The 19,100-nt window shown below is 43.2% G+C and overlaps 1 protein-coding gene and 1 long non-coding RNA gene across 2 annotated transcripts; both read right to left on the reverse strand.

The window, feature by feature from the left end:
- Positions 1-119: 119 nt before the first annotated feature.
- Positions 120-14,285, reverse strand: LOC115102364 (protein-serine O-palmitoleoyltransferase porcupine-like). Its single transcript, XM_029622255.2, has 15 exons — positions 14,101-14,285; positions 13,118-13,270; positions 12,706-12,898; positions 12,524-12,567; positions 9,629-9,810; positions 9,324-9,454; positions 4,730-4,750; positions 4,449-4,463; positions 4,204-4,329; positions 3,968-4,068; positions 3,681-3,757; positions 2,709-2,772; positions 2,370-2,455; positions 2,052-2,165; positions 120-1,892 (listed from the first exon to the last, which is right to left on the reverse strand). The coding sequence occupies exons 2-15, from the start codon at positions 13,251-13,253 to the stop codon at positions 1,791-1,793; spliced, it is 1,392 nt and encodes a 463-aa protein (XP_029478115.1). The 5' UTR covers positions 13,254-13,270; positions 14,101-14,285; the 3' UTR covers positions 120-1,790.
- Positions 14,286-15,747: 1,462 nt separating this feature from the next.
- Positions 15,748-18,943, reverse strand: LOC115101661 (uncharacterized). Its single transcript, XR_010460303.1, has 2 exons — positions 18,836-18,943; positions 15,748-17,403 (listed from the first exon to the last, which is right to left on the reverse strand). It is a non-coding gene; the product is annotated as an uncharacterized LOC115101661 (long non-coding RNA).
- Between the last annotated feature and the right edge of the window lie 157 nt (positions 18,944-19,100).

Genomic DNA, 19,100 nt, shown 5'->3' on the forward strand with positions numbered 1-19,100 from the left:
TGCCTCATGAGCTTAGTGCAACTGTCACACTCCACGAGAACCCAACATATAAGCTTGTTTAACTCCAATGTTTGTAAACAACAAACACTTTATAGCCTCAAAACATGGTTAACATTTTTTATATCATGGATAGTCAGTTCTTGCATCCATAGCTCTTTCTATTAATTTGAGAGTGGTTACATTTCTCCAGGTCCAACCCTCAGATTTTTGCCAAAACAGGGGCGGGGTGCCCACTTTATTATTGTTTCAGTTAGCTTCCTTTAACAGCGAATAGTTCTTCACATGAACATGAAACAAAGATTCACTGTGAATAGTCTCGCTATTGTTATTCTACTGCTGCTCTTTAATTACTTGTTACTTTTATTTCTTATTCTTATTTTATACATTTAAAAAAGTCAGCATTTCACCTTAAGGTACCTGTTGTATTCGGCGCATGTGACTAATAACATTTGATTGGATTTGACGATAGACAGTGATTACCGTTTGATAGAAAATGTATTAAAAAATATCACAGACCTCTCTCAGTAGCATCACACAGATAGGTCAAAGTTTGACAAAGGGACAGTGGTGAAAGGTGGTTTGCTAAGACTGTGCACATGTGCATCGCATGAACCTTGTATTCTAAGGGAAAGCCTAGCAAATTACTGTCTATGTTTGTGTACGTTTCCCAGTCACCGTTGTGTAACAGAATCCAACTGGAAACAAAAGTCCTTAAGGGTGGTTTCTGGACTGGCCCTCATCACATGAACCAAATGAGCAGTAGGTTTCAATGTCCAGTGTGTTCAGGAGCAGTAAGTATTCCATCATGAATGATTCATTTCCTTAAAAGCATGTTAAAAAGAGCAGCATGTCGAAAATGACCAACGGCTTTGGTTACAGATGCAACTTCATCTTAAGTTGTGCATTTTCATAATCAGTTTTAAAGCAACATGAAAAACCCTTACTGAGCAATTAAATACCTTTGTATTTTTGACTGAACTACAATAATGTGGTAGGTATATCAGTTACATAGTTATTAACAGGAAAATGGAAAAAATGTCTCAAATTACACTAGGATGAAAAACATAGTATAAAATGCACAAACACCAATGTACACGTATTTCTATAAATTAAAAATACATACATTTTCTATTAAAATCCACAAAGGAAATATGCTCTTATAATGCTGATTTGTGTGGTCATAAAAACAGGGGTTTTACATGCTCTACAAATGTAACAACTAAGTAGGGTGAAATAACAAAATGTAGCTTTCGAATACGGAGGAAAAGGAAAATATGACTTTAATGGCGTATTACGGAATCACTTCTGAAAACTAGACAACGGGTTCTTAGTTGTTCATCAAAGAGAGTGAATGATTGACCACTGTCATGCTAACAGGAAGAGTATTGATTGAGAATCGCATGGAGATGTCTGATCCACATCTGCTGTTGATCTATCTCACCACAAGGGGTAGACAAATGCAGCAGCTCACGGAACGATGTGATTAAGGAAGATTGGAGCATTATTTCAAGAGTATCAAAAATAGTTTGTCGCCAGCAGGTTACAGTAAGTAGATTACCTCGTCTCTTAGGCGGTGTCCTGAGCACTGTATGTTGGTATTGAGAAAATAGTTAATATACTGTCCATAGGGTGGTTGTGTGTACTCTTCAGTCCAATACAACTTCACAGTGCAGGAGTAGAGAGCCGGTCTTTCCTTAAACAGGCTCACGTTAATTCCCTCTTGTTATTGCTTCCCTTCTCTATATGTCTCTCTGTCCCCAGCTCTCTCTCGCTCCCTCTCCCTCACACATCTAGAGGATGATGCGGTAGAGCACCCAGCAGCCAAACGTCACCCAGTGGCTGGCCCAGCTCAGCTCCGACCACTTCTGAATGGTGTGGTTGGCCACGCCACTCTGTAGCGGGAGAAAACAGGCATGGGTTTGAAATACACAAATCGACCACAACGCTTTGTTCTGAAAGATCTGACGATGCTACGTGACATTTTGCATAATCAGAGTAATGTATGAGAGTTTGGCCATCTTATAGCTGAAAAGCATTCAGTAAATAGTTACCTCCTCATCATCATCCATGTAGTCCACACTGGAGTTGAACAGAGAGCCCAGGTATGCCAGGTGGAAGACTGCCAGGGCACTGAAAGCTATATTAATAATGTACACCCACGGGGCCTGTGTGGTTAGGAGAAGGAGAAGAAAGGTCATGCTGTAATGCAAACATTCTTATTGAGGATTTTTTTGGCATCAATATAAGAGTTATTGCGCAATGTGGTATGGTCCATTTGCATGTGACCAACACTGAAAAATCTTTAGACTTTACACAAGAAAATATCATTATGCATAAATATCACTGTTTTATTTCTTATTGAACCATACCTTTTTGTTCTTGTGAGTGCAGTTTGGCTGACATTTCTTTGACAGAATACAAGCGTTTAAAATGTCTGCCAGTCTCTTCCGCAAAACTGGAACAGAGGGTACGCAATCAATAAGAGGTCACAATGATTTATCCTATCATGCCTACTCACCATTTGCTGTGCATTGTGCCACAGCCAAGTTGATTGTTTGATTAGTAATAAACAAACTCTGCATGTCACCTAAAGTTATTCTCCAGGTGTAAACAATGTTATCCCTGAAAGGTAACGTGGAACTGAAATAAAATTTATATTTTAATTCTATTTTATTTTTTATAGCTAGCCACATCTTCTACAGACTTACCATGCTCAACATATGTGATGAAGGCGAGAGACAGTAGCACTGCACCCAGGTGGAAGCTCAGACCCTAAAGGCCAAAGGAGACGACGGTATAACGAAACGATCTCTTATACACACTCATACTCACACCCACACCTACACACTCATACTTACACCCACACCTACACACTCATACTCACACCTACACACTCACACACTCACACCTACACACTCACACCCACACACTCACACCTACACACTCACACCCACACCTACACACTCATACTCACACCCACACCTACACACTCATACTCACACACACACCTACACACTCACTCACACCCGCACCTACACACTCATACTCACACCCGCACCTACACACTCATACTCACACACACACCCACACACTCATACTCACACCCACACCTACACACTCATACTCACACACACACCTACACACTCACACCCGCACACTCATACTCACACCTGCACCTACACACTCATACTCATACTCACACACACACCTACACACTCATACTCACACACACACCTACACACTCATACTCACACACACACCTACACACTCATACTCACACCTACACACTCATACTCACACCCGCACATGCACACTCATACTCACACCCGCACCTGCTCACTCATACTCACACCCACACCTACACACTCATACTCACACCCGCACCTACACACTCATACTCACACCCGCACCTGCACACTCATACTCACACCCGCACCTGCTCACTCATACTCACACCCACACCTACACACTCATACTCACACACACACCTACACACTCACTCACACACACACCTACACACTCATACTCACACCCACACCTACACACTCATACTCACACCCACACCTACACACTCACACCCACACCTACACACTCATACTCACACCCACACCTACACACTCATACTCACACACACACCTACACACTCATACTCACACCCGCACCTACACACTCATACTCACATGTAGAAGTGCACTGGCTGCGTAAGTCACTAGGATGGCTGGAAAGGTTCCAAGGTTGCGAGCACGGGCAAAAACATCTGGGTGATCAGACAGAAACAGTTGTCAGGGGATCAACTTTGTATCCGGTCTAAAAAAAAGAGCAATTGAGTTGGGATGTTTACTGCTTTAAATGTCATTGTAGGAGGACAACTGTGAAAATAGAAGGGGGGAGGGGGGGGAAGGTTGTATTATTTGATATATGTAGGCTCACAATGCTGTAAATATGTTCTATTTCACAGAAAGCTTACAGGTGCTGAGCCATCGGGACATGGGCAGATTCCACGAGGTGGCCACCTCCACCATAGATCTGGGAAACTCCACATGAAGGGGCCTAGCTACAGTCATATCCCTGGAGAAGAAAACACAGGAATTTCAGTTGGGCTGTTTGAGGGGTAAAAGAGAACTGGGAGGGGGGCAAAACAACTATTTAACTTATAGCAAGTCTATGTCAAGCCTAGTCACCATGATGCTTCAGTGCACTGACCATTTCAGGTTGTCTTTCTCTTCAGTAAAGCCTGCTCCAGCCAGAGTGGTGCTGGTCTCACTCAGGTAACCCACAAAGTAGTTGCTGAAGTGGAAGGAGAGTGCATTCTCGTAGGCTAGGAGCCAGCTAAAGGTCAATGAAAGAAGGTTCCATTAGAAGACACTTGGCACAATTAAATCCTCAAATCACACTTAACAGCAATACAACTTCTCTATTTTAATATAAATTGCAAAAACATACAGTACCTTGCCACAGCACCTCTGTGCAGCAAACAATTGAAGGAAAATTGTAATCATTTATCACCATTTCATTTGATTTGATACATTTAACTGACACAGACTCACATTTTTAAGTCTCATGGCATGAGTGGGCAGGGCAGAGACAGACAAGGTTGGGGGAATGATTGGTGTACAGACGTGCAGGTGACAGGGAGCACAGCTGCTGAGTTAGAAATAGACATGCAGCATTAATTACAGTGACAGGCGGGGGAGACATTCTATCGTCATAATATCAGATAAATAATTACCCGATCTTCCGTTTTGTTTTGCTGGGGATAAAGCCCAGGCAAGACAAGACCATTTATTGAATGGGAGAGAAAGAAACAAATAAGAATCGGACCGTTACACTACTGAAACACATTACTCAAACAGCTTTCCTACAAAAACATTTAAGGGAGAATAAGGTTAGTTGAGCCAAAGGGGTAAATTGAGCCACCATTGTTTCTAGGAAACCATACACAAAATGACCAAGTATTTAGGAAGAGGTCACCATTTCATGGAGTCTGTAAAGGAAGAAACCACATGGAAAAAGTGGTTAGCAAAGTCAGGTCCAAAAAACAGATTTTCACCAAGTCAAATGAATTTATTGTGTTAAGAGGTTTTCTGATGTTTCTATCTAAACCAAAGTAGATGTTTTTAAGATTATTCGATAAATCTGTTGGGGTCTCTATAAGCTTCAATATCAGGTCCTAAACCTAGCATGAAAGTGCATCCTTGTAGCTGTGTGGGATAATGTAGTCAAAATGTTTTCCTTGGGGTTGAGCAAATTGAAGTGTTTTCTTCCCAGGCATAATGCAAGGCATTATCATTGGCACATGAGGTAACAGGGACTGACCTATGATAAAAGTGTTTAAAAATAAAATAAAAGTATTTGTTAGGTGTTATGCCTCACAAACACATACTGAGCAGCACCTAACCCAAACCCTTACCCCAAACGGAGTATCCAAATCCCAACCCTCCCCATACACTGATACATCTTCTCTTTCCCTTCTTTGAGTGCACCCCTCTCATAAATCATGTTTTTTTATTGATGTTTTGTTTTGCCTCCATTTTTATAACTGTAAAGCGACTTTGGGTCCTTGACAAGTGCTACATACCCCAAGTATTATTATTAAAAGATGCTTAAAATGTTGAAAATCATTTTTAAAAACGATTGCGATTGTGTTGAATTGTGTTTGGGAAATAAAGATATACCTGGTTCTAAAAAGGTAGTGGTATTATTTAATTCAGTACAGAAACGTGTAGATGACTTAACTTACCCCATAGCCCGGCTAAGTTGTGCCAAGAGAACACTTTTTTTGGACAAGCTATGCTTCAAAACTGTAATGTTTACATGTATTCTGATTTCCAGGTATACACTTCATTCTACAGCTAGAAGACTCCTGATATCGCCAGGAGTGATGAGTATATATTTTTTTTGTCGTTGTCTGTTGTGGTCTAGTACTGTCTTTTTGCTAGCTAGGGCCATCTCCTTTAAGTGCTGTCTGTTTTCCCAGTAGCCTACTTGGTGTGTGAACTGCTGACTGCGCATCATTTGCAGATTGTTGTTGACACATCAACCAGGGTCAAGAGGCAAGGCAATTTGTGACTTGTTTCTGTAATCAGTGGCTGTATTGGAGAGGGAGTGGTTTCACCTCTCCTAGGCAATCAGCAAACAGTACAGGCGTGCTCTCCACCTCTGCTAGGCAATTAGCAATTATTGTTAGTTATTCAGTCTCCCTTTTTTTAAATTGATGTAGTTCTGGCCTTGAGCTGTTCTTGTCTATTAAGGTTCTGTGTTGTGTCATGTTTTGTGTGGACCTCAGGAAGAGTAGCTGCCTCTTTTGCAACAGCTAATGGGGATCCTAATCAAATACCCTGGTTTCTCAGCGGCAGCTGGAAGTGGCGGTTTTGTCACAAAACTAAGACCGTCGCTGAAACAAAGACTGTTTTGCCGAGTTGTTCTGTGGAGTTAATGGAGGAAGGAAAAAGAGAAGGCTCCACACCACTCTCACACCGGAGTATCTTACCTCGTTATTTACAGATGATCAAATGTTGCTCTTTTGGAGCTTTGTCAACTATGTGTGTTTTCTATACCTGTTCGCACCTCTCCCTGTAGGCGTTACAGACGCTCCCCACCCCTTGGCTGCAACATTTCTAATTTAGTTGCCCTTCAGTCCCTTGACTTTTTGTCCCTGACGGAGACATGGATCACCCCGGAGAACACCGCTACTCCAACTGCTCTTTCTTCATCTGACTGTTTTCTCTCATAGTCCGAGAGTATCTGGTCATCGTGGTGGTGGCACAGGGCTACTCATTTATCCTTAGTTGAGATTTGATCTTTTCTCCATATCTCACCTGTCCATCTCCTTATTTGAATGCCATGCTGTCACTGTCAATTGTCCACTCAAGCTTAACATTATTGTCATCTATCACCCACCAGGTGCCCTTGGAGAGATTCTCAGTGAGCTTGACACCTTGATTAGCTGATTTCCTGACGATGGCTCACCACTCTTCGTGCTTGGCAACTTCAACCTCCCGACGTGTGCCTTTGATTCATTTCTTTCCAACTCTCTCTTTCCCCTCACCCTTTCCCAAACCCCTTCCAACTCACAAGGCAGGCAATACGCTTGACCTCATCTTTACTAGAGGCTGCTCGCCTACTAATCACACTGCAACCCCCCTCCAGGTCTCTGATCACTACTTTGTTTCCTGTTCTGTCCACCTCTCCTCCAACCCTAACCACTCAGCCCCTACCCAGATGGTAATGCGCCGTTGCAATCTTCTCTCTCTCTCTCTCCCACTGTTCTGGCCTCTTCTATCCTATCATCTCTCCCTTCTGCTAAATCCTTCTACCTCCTGTCTCCTGATTCTGCCTCTTCGACCCTACTCTACACCCTTTCCGCGTCCTATGACTCACACTGTCCCCTTTCCTCCCGGCCCGGCTCAGCCTTCCCCTCCTGCTCCGTTACTGAGTGGCTCATTGCGAGCTTACAGAATGGGCTGAAGGCAGCTGTGAGGACCTATCATCCTTTCACTCCCTCCTCTCCACCTTCTCTTCCTCTGTATCTGCTACCACTATAAATTTCAAGCTTCTGCCTCCAACCCCAGGAAACTCTTTTCCACCTTCTCCTCCCTCCTGAATCCTCCACCCCCTCTCAGCGGACGACTTTGTCAATCATTTTTGAAGGAATGGTTGACGACATCCGCTACTCATTCACTCAGCCTATTGAGTCCACTGGTCTCACTCACACAGAACTACCCTAAGCCTTGACCTCGTTCTCCCCTCCCTCTCCAGATCACATTCTGCGACTAGTGAGCTCTGGCTGCCCGACAACCTGCCCGCTCGACCCCATCCCCTCCTCCCTTCTCCAGACCATCTCTGGAGATCTTCTTCCATTCCTCACTTCCCTCATCAACTCATCCCTGAGCACTGGCTATGCCCCCTCTGACTTAAAAATGGCCTGAGTTGCTCCACACCTCAAGAAACCAACACAACATATCTGACATCAAAAACTATAGACCTGTATCCCTTCTTTCTTTTCTTTCCAAAATACTTGAGTGTGCTGTCTCTGATCAACTTTCTTGCTATCTCTCTCAGAACGATCCTCTTGACCCTAACCTGTCAGGCTTCAAGACGAGTCACTTAACCAAGACTGCTCTCCTCTGTGTCCCGGAGGCTCTCTGCTCTGCCAAAGCTGACTCTCTCTCCTCTGTTCTCATCTTACTAGCTAAATTACTAAAATGGCTCAACTTAGCCCACCATCCCCTATATTACACTTTTTTTGGACAATCACAAACATCAATTTCTGTGGAAGCTTTTTCTGACCTACAGTAAATCATTACAACAGCACTAAGAGGTTAGCTAATCCACTCACTTGCGTAGCAGGCTGTCCCCTTGAACCATCAGATCCTCCTCTCAGAGCTGGGCATCTCAGGCTCTGCACACTCTTTGATTGCATCCTACTTGGCAGGCCACTCTACCAGGTGATGTGGAGAGGATCTGTGTCTGCACCACATACTCTCACTACTGGTGTCCCCCAGGGCTCGGTTCTAGGCCCTCTACTCTTCTCACTATACACCAAGTTACTCATCTCCATCATATCCTCACATGGTCTCTCCTATCATTCCTATGCGGACACACTCAACTACTTTTCTCCTTCCCCCCTTCTGACACCCAGGTGGCGACACGCATCTCTGTGTGCCTGACAGACATCTCCACTTGGATGTCGTACCTCAAGCTCAACCTCGACAAGACGGAGCTGCTCTTCCTTCCAGGGAATGCCTGCCTGCTCAAAGACCTCTCCATCATGGTTGACAACTCCAGTGTCACCTTCCCAGAGTGCAAAGAACCTTGGCGTGACCTGGACAACACCCTGTAGTTCGCTTCAAACATCAAAGCAGTGACAAGCGCCTGCAGGTTCATGCTCTACAACATCCGTAGAGTACAACATCCCGCACAGCCCAGTCCAAGCTCTTCTCTGTCCTGGCACCTCAATGGTGGAACCAGCTTCCCCCTGAAGCTAGGACAGCAGAGTCTCTGCCCATCTTCTGAAATCCTACTTCTTCAAAGAGCATTTCAATAAAATAATGCTCCTCCTCACCTTGACCCCCCCCCCCCCACCCCACCCCTTCTAGCTCCGACTCTACTGATCGCTAAATTATTGAGGAAAAATGTACTTTCCATGCCTGTGTTATGTGGTTGTCCCACCTAGCTATATTACTAAAATGGCTCGACTTAGCCCACCCTCCCCTATGTTGCACTTTTTTTTGGATGATCACAAACATCAATGTCTGTGGATGCTTTTTATGACCTACAGTAAATCATGACAACAGCACTAAGAGGTTAGCTAATCCACTTACTTGTGTAGCAGCTTGTCCCCATAGATGGGGATGAAGTAAGGGAAGAGGTAGGGAGCAACACAATTCGAGATGACCAGACACAGTTGGCTCTTCACCCAGCTGACACACACTTTCCATATCCAGGAGAAGCTCTGAGGAAGAAGAGAACATCTATATACCATCTTTCTCTCTCTATTCCCTCCACCCATGTCCCCTCCCCTCTTATCCTAGCATGGTTAAACCAGACTAGCAAGTGCAGCATTTAGTCTGGTTTAACCAGGCTACCCTTATCTCTATACCAAGACAAGACTTAGTGCTGAACACACCAGCTTGCGGCCCTTTATAGCCTCTCTGTAGCTGTTGAAGCTGATCCAGGGTCCGAAAATGACCGTTCCCACAAAGTAGATGTAGCCCATGAACTCCACAGGAGAGGGCACGTTGGTCACCACACCTCGGTCCAGGTCAAAGGCCAGAGAAATGGCCTTCATAGTCACCACCATCTGGGAACCTGCAGATACATACCGCAGTGAGTCTTCAAATATTAATTACAGCTGAAGTCGGAAGTTTACATACACTTAGGTTGGAGTCCTTAAAACTCGTTTTTCAACCACTCCACAAATGTCTTGTTAACAAACTATAGTTTTGGCAAGTCTACTTTGTGCGTGACACATTTTTTCCAACAATTGCTTACAAACAGGTTATTTCACTTATAATTCACTGTATCACAATTCCAGTGCGTCAGACTTTTACATACACTAAGTTGACTGTGCCTTTAAACAGCTTGGAAAATTCCAGAAAATTATGTTATGGCTTTAGAAGCTTCTGATAGGCTAATTGACATCATTTGATTCAATTGAGGTGTACCTGTGGATGTAATTGAAGGTGTACCTGTGGATGTGTTTCAAGGCCTACCTTCCAACTCACTGCCTCTTTGCTTGACATCATGGGAAAATCAAAAGAAATCAGCCAAGACCTAAGAAAATAATTGTAGACCTCCACAAGTCTGGGTCATCCTTGGGAGCAATTTCCAAACGCCTGAAGGTACCACGTTCATCTGTACAAACAATTACGGTTTGCAACTGCACATGGGGACAAAGATCAAACTTTTTGGAGAAATGTCCTCTGGTCTGATGAAACAAAAATAGAACTGTTTGGCCATAATGGCCATTGTTATGTTTGGAGGAAAAAGGGGGAGGCTTGCAAGCCGAAGAACACCATCCCAACCGTGAAGCACAGGGGTGGCAGCATCATGTTGTGGGGGTGCTTTTGCTGCAGGAGGGACTGGTGACTTCACAAAATAGATCATGAGGAGGAACAATTATGTGGATATATTGAAGCAACATCTCAAGACATCAGTCAGGAAGTTAAAGTTTGGTTGCAAATTGGTCTTCAAAATGGACAATGACAAACAAACTTCCAAAGTTGTGGCAAAATGGCTTAAAGACAACAAAATCAAGGTATTGGGAGTGGCCATCACAAAGCCCTGACCGCAATCCCATAGAAAGTTTGTGAAAGTGTGTGCGAGCAAGGAGGCCTACAAACCTGACTCAGTTACACCAGCTTTGTCAGGGGGAATGGGCCACCCAACTTATTTTTTTTATTTTATTTTTTTGAATTTTACCCCTTTTTTCTCCCCAACCCGGAAACCAGCCGCACCAATGTGTCGGAGGAAACACTGTGCACCTGGCAACCTTGGTTAGCGCACACTGCGCCCGGCCCGCCACAGGAGTCGCTGGTGCGCGATGAGACAAGGATTTCCCTACCGGCCAAACCCTCCCTAACCCGGATGATGCTAGGCCAATTGTGCGTCGCCCCACGGGCCTCCCGGTCACGGCCGGTTACGACAGAGCCTGGGCGCGAACCCAGAGTCTCTGGTGGCACAGCTGGCACTGCAGTACAGCACCCTTAACCACTGCGCCACCCGGGAGGCCTCACCCAACTTATTGTGGGAAGCTTGTGGAAAGCTACCCGAAACGTTTGACCCAAGTTAAACAATTTAAAGGCAATGCTACCAAATACTAATTGAGTGTATGTAAACTTCTGACCCACTGGGAATGTGATGAAAGAAATAAAAGCCGAAATAAATCATTCTCTCTACTATTATTCTGACATTTCACATTCTTAAAATAAAGTGGTGATCCTAACTGACCTAAGACAGGGATTTTTTTACTAGGATTAAATGTCAGAAATGTATTTGGCTAAGGTGCATGTAAACTTCCGACTTCAACTGTAAATGTTTTCATTAATACGGTGAAAACATTGGTTGTAGCAGGGGTTGAAACCAAAATATTTTTTATATCGTTTCGTCTGAACAGGATAAAAAAATGTATCTCATTACGACCAGCAAAATAAAGATCTGAACCGGTTCGAACCAAAAAAGTAACAGTTTATATCGTTCCTTTGTTACTTTTTAAACCTATGAAATCTTTTTATTTTTTTTCACTTAGCTCAACTATAATTTCTTCACCAATCATGCGAGCAAGATATAGCTCAGTGAGTTGTTTTATATGCGTGATGGAATGACAAGTGTAGGGTGCAAAATGCAACTTACATTTTGCGAGAGGGTGGAGGAGGAAGCTTGGCTCGAAGCGCTGGGCATCTTGTAATGACATGCATTATCTGAATTAGGCCCACAGAATTATACATACGAAGGAGTGACTTCTATGGAGGAACTTTGAATGTCTTTGAACTTCAGAGTTGGCATAATGTTGGACAAGAGACGTTAGCTAGCGAACAAGCTTTTATGTGCAAAGCGGCACCAGAATTAAAAACACGTCTCACCTTTTTGTAGTTAATAAAGCCAATGTGATAACTATAGTATTCCTAACTAGCACTAGAACAAGTTAATAAATTGAAAATCTCTCTCCTCCTGAATCTCGCTTGTAATATCTGTAGGCTAGCTATGCTTTGGAGGGGGAGGGGCAGTTAGCCTACATACACTGGCAAAGAGTTTCAACTGGCAGGCACACTGGAAGAATTTTCTGATTGGCAGAGGGGGGCTTTGCATAGGTGCCTTGTTGCGTTTTTTTGTGGGACTGGGAAAAAATTCCCGGAATGTAAAAGAGCGTTAACTGGTTCCAATGCTTTTAAAATAAAGGTTATGTGCTGGAACAGTATGAATCACTTTAGTTCCTGGTTCTGATTCTGTTCCTTGAAAAAAATATAAACTGGTTGCAACTCCTGACTTGTAGTGTATATTCACGCTGAGAGTAAGTACCAACCTCTCATTTTGTGCCAGGTGGTGGTGTCCATCATATGCAACTCTCTGGAAGGAAAAGGGGAGAGTAGACTGATTAGACAACCATTTTCAATGCACTTTGAGGGATTTGATCACTGGCTGTTTATCATCCATTCTCTTTACTCAAACAGGCATCTGATGTTACCTGGTAACAGATCTACCTACCCCATGAGCAGGTAGATGAGGACGGTGATGGAGAGGAAGGTGGCCCGGTTACTGGAGTGCCGACAGAGGAAGAGGATGAGGTAGCATAGTAGACTGAGCAGCACCACCCACACCATGTGGAGCTCAAAGAACAGGTACAGGGCGTAGAACCCTCCTGCCACAGTGCTCAGGTGTTTCACATAAGAGGGGAGGCCTGACCAGGGGAACAAGACAACAAAAACAACAACGCACACAGAAGAGAATGAGAACATGTAGTAGTAGACATTAGTAGAACATGCATCTAATTATTCAGTTCTACATCATTTCTCAAATGTCAAAATCACTTTCCTATGACTCATCATGTTCTGTCGTTACCAGGAGCTCTGTTATATTCCAAAAGTCACATTTCACGCAAAGGAATTCAAAATGTCACCCAGAATCCAGAGAAGTCGGCATAGAAGGCAGATGACTAGAAGCTGCCACACCTGCTCCAGGCCCTGCTGAGCGGTGGGCAGAAGGCAGCCCTCTGCAAGCTCATGGAAGAACTCCTGTCGGCTGAAGGACCCCATCACGCCATGCACAGGACCTTAGAAAGACAGGGGGGAAATAATAACGCGGAAGTATGTTCTAATAGGCAACATTACACATTCTAATGTATAAGTTCCAATGGAAATAACACACGTGACCATCACTCTTCTTTCTGTGTGCATGCCGACAATGGCAGTGATACACCATGCATCACGATTGACACATCTGTGCACCCTGCTGCAGGGGCTTAATGAGGCATTACCAGACCTTGATAAGGAAGATTCGCGATAAGCAGCTTTATTCCATTATAGGAGCAAGTAGACTGGTTCCAATTAAACGTGTAAAAGGTGGTGTATTGAGAGATAGGACAGTGAATGGCACTGGTGCAGCTGTGTGCATCATGGAGTGAGTACCAGGCGATCTGCTAAATCAATGTTGGCTAAATCATCAATTCGGCCAAATAATCTACTACAAACTGACATGTTTATGTAATTTCGCAATTTTAAAAAAACTACTTGAATGCTAGTTTACAAGGACCAACTCGCATGTAGCTAGCTAGCAAGGCTAGCAGTACATTACAAATCCTGCTTCGTCCTGATCCGCAGTGCAGTTTTCACACTACGCTTAGTATTTGCAAAGCTCGTAACTATAGACCTCCACTATTGTGCTTAGTTGAAAACATTATCTATTTGCTATTAAATTAATTAACTGACCATGCTTTCCCCATCAATCATCAGACATGATCAGATAATAAAATAGCTAGTGGCTGGATAGCCAGCCGACCCCCACGCTCTACAACGCCAGCGGGAGACAGCCACTGGTTCAACGAGACTCATTATTCCACACTTCACTTGCTTGAATTGTTTTGAGGAAAATAATGGGTCTTACCTTCAAACCAACCCTTCAACTAGCTGTTGTGTAAAATGAGTCTACCCGTCTGTTTATTCTCTCTGTAGCCACTTGACACTATAATGTACTTCACGCACTGTCGGTCCTGATGCTGACACCAAACTCCAGGTCACAGCATCAGCAGCAGTCGCTTCAGCCATGCATGCAGCCAGTGATACTCTACGAATGGATTAACCAATCAACGGCGTCGTTTTGGAGGAATCAGCCAATGATTGTAGTCGGTTGCTCCGATACAGATAGCTAACAAATCAAATGCAATTGTTCAGAGGTGGCTGACTCTTGTCTATACCCAATCAAAAAGGGTACATAATGTTACCGATATTATGCGACCAATGGGATGGAAACGCCGAAAAATGTGCGGTGCCTGCCAATGACGGGATTCGATTATCTGGCCCCGGTTACCCGGTGGAAATGGCATTGGTGAAAAGTAATAGCATTCGTTTTGGAACCGGGTTTACCACCCGGGCGTGAGCCAGGTTAGGTGCCCTTCAAAACCCACAGCGAAACCTAGGCAAGATTAAGCACGTGGAGTAAATGAGGATTCCGTGTTCACATGCAAACGTGGTTACTTTTGATAAAAACGCTTTATCTGCCTTCCAAATGAAAATTAGTTTGAAAATTCTAACATATTTTATGGAAAATAGAAGTATGTTTCTGACCTATGTAACGTTCCGCCTAGTTGACGTCATGACCATGAGACGCAATTACTGTTAGATTTCAAAGGTTGCCCCTCCCTCACCGCTTTTGCCCGTTCACGTCGAGGTTCATAGACCGGTGCACTGCAACTCATATTAATAGAACTCCCTCAATATCACGTAGTTTGCAAACGCTTTCAAGGGGCAGGGCTTTGTTCCAGATAATCCTTACAGAACATAGTTTATAGACAGATCAAAATGGATTAGCAAAAAATCTAAGTGAGTAAAGTAATAACTCTACTGTGTGGCGGTGGTAGACCAGGGAATATCAGATTAGAATTACAATATATGCGGTTTCTGGAGGTAACTATAACGACAATCTAAATTCAATCTAACCAATATTTACATCGGAGATAGGAGTCAACATAGGGCCCTAGATTGGCATGTTTACACAAGCAGATTTGAGTGTTTACCTCTTGTTGTAAAACAAGGATGATATATGGAGCAGACGCGTGCCTCTTTAAAAATAGACTCAGCGAAATGACGCTACCACGCAGATATTGTGCGAGATACAAGACTTCGTTCTCAGTCACACACAGCATGGGCAGGGGTTCGCGTCACGCGGTTACTGGACCAAACAGGGGAGAAGTTGAGTCGTGCGCTTCAAAGCTCTTAGTTGTTGCGGAAATTGACCCACTTTGAGGTTTAAATTCTGCACCTACTTCATTTCAGATTATACCTTTAACATATTGTAACAGTGAAGATAAGCGATACAAGGCTGCTGTATTACAGAGCCGGACACAAAATGACTTTCCAGTATTCATCACACCAGTTAGGTTAGGTATTTGGATGTTAGCTGCAAAACTTAAAGCCATGTGAATCAATATATTTCATTTCTATGCATGCTTACATTCACTTTAAAATTAGTTTCTTGTGACATGAAAAACAAATACCTGGAAAGTGTCAATAATAAAGACAAAGGCAATAAATGTGTAAGTAATCCCATTATCAATTTAAAAAATACATTTTACAATCAGCCTGAGGTAGTTATGCAGAATTCAACTAGAGACGTATAATTTCAACATACATAGACTCTGTTACCCAAATTTAACAACACTGTCCACATTACACAGACTACAGATAGCGGGATTCACTTGTTCTTATGACAGGTACATTTAGTAATTAATCAACAACAATGCATCATGATTATTTTTGCTTACATAAATTGGTGAAGGCAATTTCTGGACAACTCAATGGTTAAGGCCCAGAGAGAAACCCTACAGGCATTTATGAACATAATCTGAAAAGCAGATGAACATTATTTGATATGGAAATACATTTTGATGTGCCACATCAGAGGAGTTAACTAGTTTAATAGCATGTCATTTAATAATGCATGGACACTAGCCCTTACATGGCAATGGATCAAAACAACTGAATGAATCATAACTCAAAAGTGTCTATATTCTATTCTAATACAAAAAAAATGGTCAAGATCTCAAAAGCGAAACCATAACATTTCAGAGGACAGTTAATCATTTGAAATGCTTGACAGAATGTTTCCAAATCATGATCAATTGTGGAAAGTTATTTTCTCAAACTCATGGAGGAATAAATACCAAAGTCATGATGCGAGGCAAAACAAGTGTTTCAAGGTATAACTCCTTTCTGAAACAGCGTCCACATCGGCGGAGATGAAACAAAACAAACTTATTTTTTAATCATGATCGGACTAATTATCCCATTTTGTTTTATCATCATGTGGGATCATATAATAACCTCAATGTCATAAGCAACTTTTTGCAATTTTTCTCCTTTAGTTAACAACACAGGACAAAGTTCCTCTTGACGCACATAATTCACTTTCTCTGCTGGGCCTGGATGTTTGACTCTACTCCTCTTTTTCTTCTTTTTAGAATGATCATGTTTAGTTGAGAGATCATGGCTCTTCTTATTAAGCTTCTTGTTAAGCTTCTTAAGATGCTTGGGTGTGAGTGTGACCTGAATGGGAGGTGTTGGTTGCATCGTGGATGTGGACTCAAACCCAGGTCGAGGCTCGAGGTCGGGTCTGGGTATGCCCCCGGGGTACTCGTGACGCTGGCAGAAAAGCACGCCACATTTCCGGCAGCGATATGCCTCTTCTTTGGCATGGATGGTTTGGTGACGCTTCAGGTTGTGGTGTGTGGTGAACGAGCGCTCACACTGGTTGCAGGGAAAGGGCCGCTCCCCAGTGTGAACCCGCTGGTGCTCAGTGTAGTGGCTGCGGCTCAGGAAACGTTTCCCACACACACCACAGGGAAAGGGCCTTTCTTCGTCGTGGAACTGTTTGTGTCTCACCACCTGAGGAAAAGAGAAGAAGTTCTGGCCGCACACCTCACAGGTAAATCCTCCAACTGGGTTGGCGCTGTATGAAGGTGGCAATAGCAGAGTGGGGGGCCGCTTGTACGGCTTCAGGGAAGGTTTTGGTACAATTAAAGGAGTCGATGGGGGAATCCGTTTTTGTACTTTCAGGTTACCAGTAGATTCGTTTTGAAGAATAGCCATTACAGCCTCACGCACTTTGAAAACCGCAGCACCTGCTGCAGCCCTCTTAGCCAGCCCATTGGGCCCAGTTTCCTGGTCAGCCATGTCTACTCCACTCAGGACCCTGGCAAAGCAATGAGTCAGAAATATAGATCAGAGGTCAATAAAAATCGTTAGGGACAGAAACCTCTGAAGTCCAGTAAAAAAAGCATTGATTGGCTTGATGTTAGCAGAGAAACACAAGTGCCCATACTATAGCAAATATAATTTTCTTTACGATTTGTAATAGTTCAATGTAGCTAGCTAGCTAACATTGAGCCATTGTTGACCTGGCTAGCTACCCTGTGCATCTTCTTACCTCCAGATAGCCCAAAGGCCAGTAGATGGCAATATTGAATCGTTTGATCTTACCGTCCAAAGGGACTGCATGCAGCCGGCTATAAACTTGTATCCCCGTGGACCGGTTCGTACATAAAACATTCTCCATTCAGGCTGCAAAGGATTTAATGGCAAGAAGGTGGGAAATTATGAAACACCATTTTACACCACCATGCTAGAGTTTAAATGCTAGTCCTGGATGTTGCATATCACGTTCTGCCAATCAGGTTGTAGCAGTCTGTTTATTCTTGGGCTGCGGTCCAATTTTGTTATTTTTACCCCCTCAACTCTCGCACTAACTACTTTCCCTCGGGGGGATCCCCGTTGAAACCGGATGCAATTTGGTGGCAGTCCAATTCACAAAAGTCACCCCCTCAGCCCTTGATTTAGCTTGAGGGAGCAACTTTGATCACTTGTGGGGTTGATATGTCCCACAATTCAATGCAAACAGTAGTGACGTGTCAAACGTCAGTGGCCGTGAAGTGTCAAATGTAATCAGCGCTGCATTTTTCAGCATGCGAGAAAAAATTACAATGCTAGCTTGCAAGCAAAAAAGTGATATAATATTATCAATGACAGATTTTAGCGGTGGCCAATGGGAATATGATGTTCAAAGTGGCGACTCAGTGGGGAGCCTATAAAATGTAGCTAGCTAGCTTCATAAACATTTTTGGGGAATTCTGAAATTTTTTGGAATATATTACCGAAATATAAAACTAGCTAGCCAGCTATTTCTTTCCGCCTTTGCCATTAAAATCTTTTTACGGTGTAAGTCGACGCATTTTCACCCTGAATGAAGAATGTTTTATCTACAAACTGGTCCACAGGGGATATGAGTGTATAGCCGGCTGCATGCAGTCCCTTTGGACGGTAAGATGAAACGACTCAATATCGCCATCTGCCGGCCTGGGCTAACCTTCAGTAAACTCACATACTTGCCAACTACATAAAGACACTGCAAATGGGTTGTATCCGGCTATCTAGTAAAATAATGTGGAAAGTATCTAGTTAGGATAGTTAACATTCATGATGGCTCGTTCTGCTAATAATAGCTAACGTTAGCTCATGCGACTTTTTCAAAAGATAATTTCTGGACCATCAATACTTGAACGTTTGCCATTCATATAGCGTTACGCAAATAGTATACAAAGGGTGGCAGTAAATAGAAAACTACTTACAGAAAATAACGTTTAAATGTTTAAAGTTCTCGGATGAAATTGCACAAATAGTCAAACTAGTCAAATTTCATGGCAGTCTTCTTGAGCGCTTTTTGCATGTAAAGTGCAACATCAATACATCCCGCTGGAAACATAAGCACCCAATTTAGTTCCTACATTACTGTACATGCAACTCTGTAATAATTATAAATCCTACCAAAAACATCTATCTTGAAGTGGATCTATAAGGTTTTTAAAATAAATAATTATATATATGTGAACACCT

This window comes from Oncorhynchus nerka, linkage group LG20 (genome assembly GCF_034236695.1).
Source record: "Oncorhynchus nerka isolate Pitt River linkage group LG20, Oner_Uvic_2.0, whole genome shotgun sequence".
Classification (NCBI taxonomy): Eukaryota; Metazoa; Chordata; class Actinopteri; order Salmoniformes; family Salmonidae; genus Oncorhynchus; species Oncorhynchus nerka.